General features: G+C 40.3%; 1 protein-coding gene across 1 annotated transcript; it reads left to right on the forward strand.

Moving 5' to 3' along the window:
- The first annotated feature begins 11739 nt into the window (after positions 1-11739).
- LOC149223400 (uncharacterized) lies at positions 11740-12231 on the forward strand. The gene has a single exon (XM_089387902.1). The coding sequence runs from the start codon at positions 11740-11742 to the stop codon at positions 12229-12231; it is 492 nt and encodes a 163-aa protein (XP_089244028.1).
- The last annotated feature ends 512 nt before the right edge of the window (positions 12232-12743 follow it).

Genomic DNA, 12743 nt, shown 5'->3' on the forward strand with positions numbered 1-12743 from the left:
AGGAAAATTGTGCCATATGCTCATGGCATCCTTCTTCGCATGAATATGCAGATTGTGGAAATCTACTTTAAAGTCAGCTATGGTTTCATACTACATGTGCAATGTGGGTGACAACCTCGACCTCTGGATGATCACTGTCATCAACTCCATCTCAAAGAGAACCCAAAAGATCTTTGTCTCTGTGATGCGCATTGGGTCCTTGGTAGCCCAGAGTGAAGCGAACTTTGCTGCCTCTAGGAGGTCTCAGTCATGTGAAGGAAACTGACTCTTCTCACGTATCCTCCAGGCCACCAGTGTTATCAATAGCAACAACCAGGCATAATGGAATGCCTTTCCCTCATCCTGGGCCTCCCTGCTATTCTCTAGAAACTCCTTGCATAAATATTGAGCCCAATTATACTGGACTCCTTTGGCACACCACATAGCCAAAGAGATAAATGGTGATGGTACTTCATCTGCATGACACCTACGCATTAACTTTCCTGCTAATATCTACACAACAAACTGCACTATGTTATCTAAGATAGAGCGGATGGAGTATCCTCACGATTTTTTTACCAGACCAAACTCACTCTTCATTTGGTCCGTGAGCTTAATTTCTTGTGTTTTTCCTCCAAACACATCTGCAGGGTCCACTCCTTGGTATGGCAACATTGTAATCCTATGGATCAACATGTATGTGATAGGGATGGCTTCTCTCAGCTAGAGACACCCTTCATGGACCAGTGTTAGCAATTGACACACACAAATGGTGTTTATGTTTGTGCGACTAAAGTGTGGTACCCAAAGCATGTTCAGGAGCCCCATGGCCCCAACACCAGCTACCCATTTCATTGGCTCCAACTGCGTGACCTACGATTCTTCATAATATACCTTGGACATGTATTTGTTTGGTGCCAACTTAGGGAAATTCTCATGGTCTCCTAAGTCCCAATCCTCCATCTTTAACATCGGAATGTCGGCCAATAGTGCACCCTCAAACATCACTTTCTTTGGCAATAGTGGCGTTGATGCCTTGAAATTCTCATTGTCTAGATCTTTCGGTACTTTAGCCGTGTCCTTTTGTGGAGGAATATATTTCGGCAGCCAAGTCATCGACTCACTCTCCTCAGCATCAATTTCTTCTATGCCTCCGTGCAATTCTTCTTCATCCAAATCCGTCGGCTTTGTCGGCTGTTATAACCAATCCATATTTCCCTTCTGGCAAATATCCATGGGGTTTTTCGTGGTGACTTCCTCACTGGGTGATCCGAATTGGATCCATAAAGAACTGTCAAAAGAACCATGACTGTATCAGGCCGGGACAAACATCAAAGAATTCCAAAACAACGATAAAAAACACCTCAAACCAGTGGCAGTGGCAGCCAGCGTGGAATGACGAGGACCTCGGTCAAAGTGCGCTAACCGAGGCCCATGGAGATTGCGCGGGAGGCGAAATTAGCCCTTGGGAGGCTCGGATGGGGAAGTAGAGGAGGTTTTTTATGTGCAATTAACATAGCGCTAATCGCACATCGCTAGGCGAAAGGGCTCGAAATGGAGAAGCCCCGATCACTTGGTCACGTGGAGAGCCAGAGAACCGAAGGGCAAAAGGCGAAAAAGGCTAAAAGCTAAAAGGCGGGACTTGCTTCGAAACCGACGGTATTGATCGAGGGCTCCTTGAATGGTAAGCAGTTTTGGATGAAGGAAAAGCGATCCCACTCAGTGATCGACGCATGGTAACCAGAGGAGAAAGAAAACCACCACTCATCGTGCGCTAACGGTCGAGCAAGTCAACCATACGAAATGAGCGGACAACGTTGGATCTGGGGGATCCAGATCGGACGGTTGACATTGCGCTCGATGACAAGATTGGATTTAACAAGGGAATAAGCCGGGATCTAGAAGAATTTGAGGTCTGCTTTGATTGCCACGGTGGAGGAAGACTCATTCCATGACGTAACCGAAGAATTGGACCGAAGAAGCAAGCTGGCGCAGTTACATGAGGACATGTGGCCACTCCCTGTGAGCCTGATGATGATGCTGAACAGGGAACTCTAAGCATAACTGTAGAAGGAAATTCGACGGAGGAACTGAATAGACATGGGAACGAATAATTTTAAGGCCATGAACCGAAGACAAAAGACACAGAGAGAGAGAGAGAGAGAGAGAGAGAGAGAGAGAGAGAGAGAGAGAGAGAGAGAGAGAGAGAGAGACCAGAACCCCGAGAGGAGGACGGAACACAGAGAAGAAGATATGAAGCAAAAGCAGAAAGAAGACAGAGGGCCGAGCTGACTAAAGGTAGCTCTGAGCACCAGAGAGCTTGAGAGATTCAAGCCATCAAAGAGAGGATCTGTCAGACCAGAGAGGTCAAAATAGCTGGTAGGCCATAGAGTCTGTGCACTCCAGTGGCTTGGGGAATCCAAGGACCCCCCTGCCAAGAAAATCTGTTTCAGGTGACTCATATTGAGCTTATGCATTGTAATTCTCTGCTTAAGACACAATAAAATAAGGCCACCACTGAGAGCTGGACCGAAGATGTAGCCCTGGAAGATAGGGTGAACTCCTTATTAATATCTTGTGTTCTTGTATTTTCTTACTGTATTTTTCTGCTGTCTTTCCATTTCAAGTGTCTGTGTATTTGCAATCTGATTGATCCATTGCTTAAATAACATAGACACACACACTAGCACATGAATCTGTAATACCTTTATTCAATAAATCTTTAACTGAGGTCACTCATAGGGTGATTATCAGATCAAGTGGTATTAGCGCTTTAGGCTGTAAGGTTAGACAAGCTTGTGTTCATTTAGCATTTGAATGCTCACTAGATCAAAGCTCAAATTAGGAGAAGGAGAGTTGGTGGAAACTAATCCTGAAATTGGGAGAGTCTATCCTCGGAAGACAATGCCAGAGGAAGGTTCTATGGGGCTAGGCCCTCAATTCATAGAAAGTTTCCTAGCTATAAAGTCTATGGTAGAAGAAATGTATAAGGACTTTAGAAAGCATAAGGATGAAGAATCCTCAGGTTCTAAACAAGATAAAGAAGAAGATGAGTCTCACTTCCATGACCACTCCAAAGGAAAATGGAAAGAGGAAATCTTTCTCACACCTCCCAATAGCTCTGTGCATAATAAGAAAGCATCTTTGATCAAGCTAGATGTTAAATTTGATTTGCCTATATATGATGGAGAGCTAAATGCTGAAAAGTTGGATTAGACAAATTGATGTGTATTGCAAAGTACAGAACATAGACTCAAACAAGAGTAAGATTCAACTGGCAAGCCTACGCCTAGGAGGCACTGCCTTGGTTTGGTGGGAAGGCATAACCCAAGCTGATATGAAAAGACATGGTAAGACTATCTCTGTCTAGAGTGAATTTATTTCTGTAATCAAAAAGCATTTCTATCCATTGGCCTACATGCAACAAGCCATGATGAGTTGGAAAACTCTTTGATAGTTGAAAGGGCAAAGTGTGCAAGGGTACACTCAAGAATTTAGAAAGAGAGCATTGATGCTGGGTATCTCATTAGACTCACCAGAAACTATTTTGAAGTACATTAGGTGGTCTACATAGCTACATGAGGAATACCATCCTCATGTTTAATCCCACTAGTATAGATGAGGTATCTGTACAAGCTACTCATCTAGAAGCTAGAGGAAAGAATGGAAATCCAGAAGTTGGGGGACCATCCCAACCCACTGTAAGCAAGAGTAAGGAGAAAGAAAGCAGAAATGGAAAGCAAGGAAAGCTAATACTGCACAGAAAAGCAAAGCTTCATGCACTCACTGTAAAAAGGATGGGCATGATGATGAGCATTGTTGGATTCTGCATCCAGAGCTGAGATCTAAGAAGTTAGAGGGAAAGAAGAAGAAGACTTCTGCAGCTATTCAGAAAGATTTGGGGTCAGACTTGGGAGATGAAACAACTATTGCAGCCACGGATATAAAAGGTAAGAATTATGAAGCATCTACTAGTAATTCTACTCAATCTTTTATTGATGAAGAAAATAAGAGAAAAAGACATGAGCTTTTCCATATTCGAGTTGTTTCCAAAAATAAAAAGATTGATACTTTGTTTGATAGTGGCTCACAAGTAAATCTAATTTCTGAAGAAATTGTAAAGAAATTGGGTTTAGCAACTACACCTCATAAGAAATGATGGTTGAATGATAAAGCACAACTACAAGTGATTAGACAGTGCAAACTCAAGTTTTCTTTTGGGTCTGCATTTGTAGATGAGGTTGAGTTAGACATAATTCCTTTGGATATATGTGGAATTGTTTTAGGAAGCCCTTACTTGTATGATAGAAAGGCTATCTTCTATAGAGCTGAGAACAAGTATCTACTTGTTAAATATGGAATCGAATACTTTGTAAGAGCTCACAAGCTCAAGAATAATTATATTCTCATAAACTCAGGGCAGATGAAAAGAACGATAAATTCATGCAAACAATTATTATTAATGGTTGTAAAGGAAAGGAAACCTGATAAAACCAATGTATTTGAGGCCTGTAATGCTGAACAACAAGCTGATATAGAAAAGGTTGTTTCAGAGTATGATGTCTTATTTCAAGAACCTAAAGGCCTGCCACCCAAAAAGGGAATAGTACATGATATTATTTTGCAACAAGATGTTCCATTGCCTAACGTTTGGATGTACAGGTTGTCTTATTTAGAGAATGCTAAAATCAAGAAGCAGGTGCAGGAGTTGCTTGAGAAAGGATTCATCAGGCCTAGCACATCACCATGTGGGTCACCAATTGTTTTGGTGAGAAAGAAAGATGACTCGTGGAGAATGTGCACTGATTACCGAGCACTGAATAAGATAACAATAAAAAATTGTTATCCCCTTCCTCGCATAGATGATATTTTAGATCAATTGAAGGAAGATGTATATTTCACCAAGCTAGATTTGCACAATGGATACCATCAGGTCAGGGTTGCGGAGCAAGATGCATGGAATACTGCTTTCAAAAAAAAGCAGGGATTATATGAATGGCTGGTTATGCCTTTTGGCTTGACCAATGCTCCTGCTACTTTCATGAGATTAATGAATGATGTGCTCAGACCTTTTCTTGATGATTGTGTTATTGTGTACCTGGATGACATTATGATTTTTAGTAAAATTTGGGAAGAACATTTAAATCTTGTTAAGCAGACATTATATGTTTTGAAAGAGAAAAACTTTATGTTAAACTCTCAAAATGTGAATTGGCAAGACATCTCTAAACTACTTGGGTCATATAGTAGGGGGAGGTGAACTGAAAATAGATCCCTCTAAAGTGGCAGTCATTGTAAACTGGCCTAAACCAAATTCTGCTATGGAAGTGAGAAGCTTCTTAGGAGCAACAAAATATTGGAGGAAGTTCATTTCTAACTTTTCCTCAATTGCAGCTCCCTTACATGCTTTAACAGGATTGAACAAAGTGTTTCAGTGCGGAGGCAAACATCAGAAAGCCTTCGACACCTTGAAAGAAAAGATTAGTACAACACTTGTATTAGCATTGCCAGATCTACAAAGACCATTTGAGATCCAAACTGATGCCAGTGACTATGCCATGAGAGCAGTGTTGACTCATCACAGTAAACCCATATGTTATCATTCTGAGAATTTTGATCCCGCAGTAGTTAACTATCCTACATGTGATAAAGAATTGTATGCATTAGTTTAGAGTGTGAAAAAGTGGAAACATTACTTAATGGGAAAAGAGATAGTAGTACACACTGATCATCAACCACTTCAATATTTGCACTGCCAAACTAAGTTGCAACAATCAAGACATTACAGATGGATGGGTTTTCTACAACAGTTTCATTTAGTCATCAGATATGAAAAGGGCAAACATAACAAAGTTGCAAACATGTTATCTAGACCCATTATAAATGCATCTACCATACTTAAGCATAATTCTATACTACATGAAAGCTACATTGAACAATATGCTCAGGATATGGACTTTAAAGATGTATATGCAACTTTGAGTCAAGGCAAAAAAGTAGAAGAATTGGATTATCATGTGAAGGACCGACTCTTATATACCATTGTGGGATACTCTGCATTCCACAAACTGAGAGAATAAACATAATTAGGGAAGCACATACTTCTCTGATATTAGGGCACTTTGGGGTAAGTAAAACAGTTGCACAGCTGCAAAGATTTTGTTATTGGTCGAAAATGAATGAGACAGTTTCTAGATATGTAAGAGGGTGTGCTATGTGTGCTAAAAGCAAGCCCAGCAATAGAAAACTAGGTTTTTACGCTCCATTGCCAGTTCCTTCTCACCCTTAGGAAAGTGTTTCCATGGATTTTGTTGGAGGACTGCCTAAATCTAGGAAAGGTCATGATTATCTATATGTTGTTGTGGATAGGTTCAGCAAAATGTGTATTTTGATACCTTGTAATAAGCAGATTACAACTGAACAGACTGCAAAATTATTCTTTGAACATGTATGGGTTCATTTTGGATTACCCACTTCCATTGCATCTGATCGAGACACCCGATTTGTGGGGAAGTTTTGGTCCAGTCTGTGGGAACTAATGGACACCAAACTGAAGAAAAGCACAACTTTTCATCCACAAAAGGATGGTCATACAGGAGTAGTTAACAGGATAGTGATCTAGTTACTGAGAGGATATTGCAACAAACATCCTAAGCTTTGGGATGAACATTTGTGTTATGTGCAACATGCTTACAACAGAGAAAAACACTCTTCTACACAAAGATCTCCTTTTGAAACCTGTTTTGGTTTCACACCAAGGTCTCCTTTGGATTTTGTCTTTGGTAAAGATACCATGGTTGATGGACACAGTGATGTGGACAAGGCAACTAGGTTCATTGAACAGATTCAGGAGATCCACTAGGTAGTACAGGAACAGATGAAAAAAAGCCATGCCAAATACAAGGCTAGGCATGACAAGCACCGAATGGAGCATAGTTTTCAAGTTGGAGACCAGGTCTGGCTGTATATCAGCAAGGACAGGATGCAAGGTGAAGGTAAAAAGCTAAAGTTTATCAGGTATGGACCCTTTAGGATACTTCAGAAGATTGGTGAAAATACTTTTTGCCTTGATCTACTAGCTTACATGCGGTGCAGAAGGGCAAGGGTTGCTATTGTCGACTATTTCGATCACTTCAAAATTAGCTAGAGCACTTTCTCCTTCAATATCTACCGTTACCCCATACATGCACCCGATAGGAATGATCTTATGCTAGTTTTCCATTTGTAGCTGAATAGGAGACCATTGCAACGCAGATCTCCCCATTCTCTCCCAAGTTTGCTTTGGCAAAACGTTCACGGACAAAGAGGAAATGTGTTAGGGTCCAACCCTAACCCCCTTATTTATGTAATAGGGTCGAGTCATAATTATAGTTAATTAAAGAGTCAATAAAGCCCATATTAATAATTGTAAGTGGTTGACCCACATTTAAAGAAGGGACCACAGTTAGTTGCAAATGGGCCATGGTATTAGATAGATGGTATTAATAAGAACCATGGTACTGACCCATGATATTGCATGTATGAATCCTATATAAAGGATAGAGACTCCCCATTGAGGAGCATCGTGTCTTATTTTGTAATCGAGCCCTGCTCTATTGGAGGTTGCCCCCTCGAAGAGGCAAGTGAACATTGCTTTCCTTTCTGATTAATAAAATACATGCTGTTATTTCTCATCTGTTCTGTGTTCTAGGTTGTATTTCTTTGCATATTTGGTATTCTGTCATCTTCTCGCAGGTCAAGAGCATAACAAAATGGGTCGAGAAACGAAGGGCAAGGGATGAGGAAAGAGACCACGGGGACGCGAGGCTAAGGCTGAGACAAGCACTGTGGGTAAATGACGAGGCAGAAAACCCATGACAAACATGATACATGAAACGACGATTGCTTACGCAGATGACATCATGGAGGAAATCAAATGGCTCATAGTAGAATGGGAGGAGGATATAAATCACCAAGCGAGAATGGAGGCTGTTGATATGGAGGATTGGAAGCTCCTGGTTCTGGATCCGGGACACACCAGAGGATGAGATACGCAATACAAGCAGACCCTATATATGTATTGGCTTATGAAATGCCTCCTGGGGAAGGCCATGGAACAAATTTGGATGATTTCTCTCTATGGTTTTCTAAATTACAAACATAATTTTCAAAAGCCACAATTCCAATTGCAAAAAAGGATGGCCGCCTAGGCCATATTGAGAAACATTTCCCATGCCTGTTTTCGCAGACTGAGCTACTAGGCTCTAGTGCGACATATCCAACCCTAGTTAGATCAACATTTGACGAGCATGAGGACTAGCATGCTTGCTCTTAGTTATTTTTTGATTAGTTTTCATGCGGATAGATTTTAATTTATAGTTTGCAACATATATATATATATATATATATATATATATATATATATATATATATATATATATATATATATATATATAGAATATGGTTGTGGACATGACAGTCAAGTTTATATAGCTTGGACATATATCCTAAGTATTTTTTGTTACTGGATGTCTTAACATGCAGTTAGGTGGTCAACATACTTGGTTTCCCGATGGGCAAGTTGAGACCACCTGACTAGTCGATATGTGGTTGTAACTTGCTTGCTTATTTTATAATGAAAAAGAAGAATCTACCAAGCTTAAAAAGGGTTGTTCAAATTACAGGTTCAAATATTTTATAAGTTATATTAGTTAACTGAGTATTTTGAATCATTAGTCATCGTAAGTCATGTGAGTAAAGACACTGCCTCATTAAACACTAGAATGGTTTTCCTTACGCATCAAATCCAACATTTAATTAAAGTTTTTTAATAATGAGTTTTTATCATGTATTAAGAGAAACTAATTTTGACATAGAGAGTAGAGAGGGTTGTAAATTTCCTTATTAACAATAAGGAAGGAATCTTGAAAACCAATAGTGAGGTTAGGCGGTTATTTTTCTCCTTGATAAAACATGAAAAAACCAAAATACTTAAAAGAAATTTCAAGTGGTGCCAAGTTGAAAAAGAGATTGAAAATATATTTTTCACCTTAGTTTTCCATTCTCTCCTCTTTGTATCAAATAAATCTATTTATTTATTTTTTCTAACTTAAATTCAAATTCTCTCTTCTATAACCTTAAATGTAAAGTAATTTATGCACAAGAAGAAAAAATGCTTCGCTTTACAGACTCCAACTAAAATTACTAATATGATTTCAAGAATGTTTAGTGATCGATAAGCAATCCCCAATTCTCATGCATGAGATTAAATAATGAGTTCAAATTATTGTATTGTCTTCCATGACATTAAATAATGTTCAAATTATAGGTTCAAATATTTTATAAGTTATATCAAGGGTTGAAAATCACAAAGGAAAAGAAAATTAGGTATCTGAATATTTTGAATCATTAGTCATCATCAATCATGTGAGTAAAGACACCACCCCGTTAAACACTTGAATGGTTTTCCTTATCACACTCAACATTTAATTAAAGTGCTTTTATAATGAGTTTTTTTTCATGTATTAAGAGAAAATAATTTTGACGTGGATAGTAGAGAGGGTTGTAAAATTCCAAATCGATGGTGAGGTTAGGTGGGTATTTACTCCGTGATAAAAAAAAATGAGCAAACCAAAATACTTAAAAAGTTGGAGGAGGGGATGAAATTATATTTTTCACCTTAGTTTTCCATCTTCCTCATTGTATCAAATAAATCCATCATTCTTTAGTATGGCAAGCAAGGAGACATGGAAGTTATGAAAGACTACGTATTCATGTGAAGGGTGGGGGATTTATTCTTCAAGGATTCATAGATAAATTAGAGGGGCAACTAATTGAGGGGCAACTAATTATTGCAAGTTCCTTAAACAACTATGTGCAAAGTGGGATATAACTTGAATGACTATTTGGTGATTTCATAGAAAAATGGAGTGGATATTCAATCATGGGTTAAAAAAATATTGAGTTTCATTTGGTTAATGGCATCATTAGCTTAGGTGTCACGCTCAAGAAAATGTTTTTCTCATCTTTTGGTGGTATTATGAGTTGGTGGTCACACAATAAGAGTAATTGGAATCTTCCAAGATTTTTCAAACTTTGTTGATTTTTATTGGGGTTCCCATTAGTGGGAATATGGGATTTTTTGGAAAAGAAGAGCTCAAGAAACAAAACATAATAGCTAAAATGGAGATGGTGGGAACCAAGCTAGCAGAGTAGCTAGTAGTGAATAACAATGATGGAGCTATGAATATGAAAGTGGTGTTAGCTCGATTGTTCAAAATTTTATACACTCAGGATGAAATGAAATCTCTTAGGAAGGGAATTGTACTAAACCTTAGGGTCATCCTAGGTATCTCAGGTAGTTATGTAGTTTCAAATGAAGGATACGATAGGAAATTCCAATTAAACCTCTAAGAACACCAAGAGGCCAGAAGAAACTTTTGAAAGTATCGAGTGAATCTACCTTGAATTGATTTCAAAGTTTTGTTATGTACTGTATCCAATGATAGAAATACTAAGCTTATACTATAAGAACTTCTAAATACTAGCTATAATCAAATGACACAAATACTAAGTGCTCTTAAAATCTACGAGTAGAAATGACATTTTTTTTTGGCCCAGAGGACCTAGCAGACTTGTTAGTAAACCTACCAGACCTGCTAGTAAACCTCTAGGGGTCCTATGATCTGTCCAGCTCCTCGTAGGCACCGAGCTTTCTCCTGGGGGATTACACAAGATTTGAACCCAAGGCTTTTGGCTCAGTGAGACTTCATTTTTTGGCCATTTCTAATTACGCTACCCAGCGAGCTAAAAATAAAAAAAATTTAATTGGCTACTCAATTTTTATTAAATATATATCCACTATAATTATAATAGTCTTTTTATACAGAGAGAGATGGAGATGAAGCTCTCGACTGGTGATTGGGGTTAGGGTTTGAAGTAGACCTGTTCACAGGACTTAGGGATGGGAGAGCGACCTGGTTGACATCCCCGTTTCAGAAAACCTCCGTGGCTACCTTAACCTCTCGCTTTAGCTGTTTATGGCCACAACTTTCCGGTTAGTTTGTATTAACCCTAGACGGTTATCGGTCCTCCACACCGACATTCTCTGTTGCTTGAATCGATACTGCAGGCAGCTGTCAGCTAGCTGGTTTGACAGTTATGGAGGACCTAGTAGATTATTCCGCGGATCCTACGGAGAACCTGCCCATTTGGACTCAGCCTGGGACCACAGTGGAGGATTTTTTCTCATTCGACCATGAATTTTCAGCGGAAGTAGAAGCCCTCCCCACCATCTCTAGGCCACGCATTCCCTCCATCTCTTTGCCCAAAGAAGCCTCGGCTATCCAGGATTTCATCACCCCTCCTCTCTTACCTGACACCTTGGCCATTTCTGAGCACTCGCAGCATCTTGGTTTACAAGCCCTAGGGCAAGGCTCGGGTTTGTTTCACTCCGCGGCGGGGCTGGACAAACCCTAGGAAGGCCGTCAGCTGGAACTAGACACACAGACACTAGTTTTGTCTGCTCCCTTGGACTCGGGGACTCCACTACTTGGAAACTTCACAGGATTTGGCATCATTTCTGGGCATTTTGACTCCATCCCAGTGAAAGGCCCTTTGGTAGCAAGGGCTTCGGTCTTACATGCGGCAGTACAGACTGGTAGATCTACTGAAGGCACAAGCAGCAGACACATAAAGGCATCCAAGAGGAAAATGTGTCTCCTACAGAGAAGCAGTGATATTTTCCTTAAGCTTTCTGAGGACACACCATTTCTAGAGTCAATGGATTCTACGAAGAAAGTTCTGGTGGGACACGTCAGAGGAAGGCACTGCAGTGTGGAGAGGCTGCAAAGATGGGTAATGGAAGTTTGGGGTCATCATCTGACAGAACCCCCCAGGGTTCAAACCTTTGTCAAGGGATGCTTTGCCCTGAGATTCAAATGTCTGGCCCATACAAACTGGGTTCTCTCCACTATTTGGCACATTGACCAGGCCTCTGTCCTCCTCCGAAGATGGATGCTGATGTTTGATCCTAAACAGGAAAGAGTGGAGGCCGGGCCTATCTGGGTTCGTCTTCCAGGCCTTCCCTATCATTTCTGGACAGAGGATATTTTCAGGCAGATTGGGGATGCAATGGGATCTTATCTAACTTTTGATGCCTCTTTTCAAACTACTGGAAGAATGGCTTATGCCAGGATATTAGTGCACCTTGACCTCTCAGAAGGACTTCCTGAGTACATCAACATTCAATGGAGGAATGCTACGAGGCGGTAGATGTTGGATTATGAAGGGGTACCCTTCAAGTGTAGGCACTGTCACAAAGTGGGGAATCTATTCAAAGACTTCCCTCTGAATGGGTGGAATTTCAGGAAGGCTGCTAGACAGGCTCCTTAGGAATCTCAGGAGGAGGAGGCGCAATCACACGGAGAATTGGCAAGGGAGGAACAACCTAGGGATTCTGAAGATATGCCTAGGAACACCACTCCACTCTCTGAAGGAACAACTACATTATTTGGTCCAGGATTTAAGACCACGGATCCATCTCAGAACAACCCGAGGAAGTGTGGAAGGCCGCCTCGTCATCCACCGCCACCAATTCCAGCACCAGCCACGGCAGCCTCGGGTGACTCCAATACTTTCGGTATGAACTCCATTCACTTGATCCCCTCTAATGCTTTTCTGGTATTAATAATAATACAATATCTGGGCTGTCATTGGGACCGGGCACTGTCAATTCGATGGTGGCCTCTGTTAAGATAACTTGTTATATTTCTCCCCCTCACACA

The sequence above is a fragment of the Pinus tabuliformis genome, chromosome Q (genome assembly GCF_031772625.1).
Source record: "Pinus tabuliformis cultivar Carrire ecotype Pingquan chromosome Q, CPIR1, whole genome shotgun sequence".
Classification (NCBI taxonomy): Eukaryota; Viridiplantae; Streptophyta; class Pinopsida; order Pinales; family Pinaceae; genus Pinus; species Pinus tabuliformis.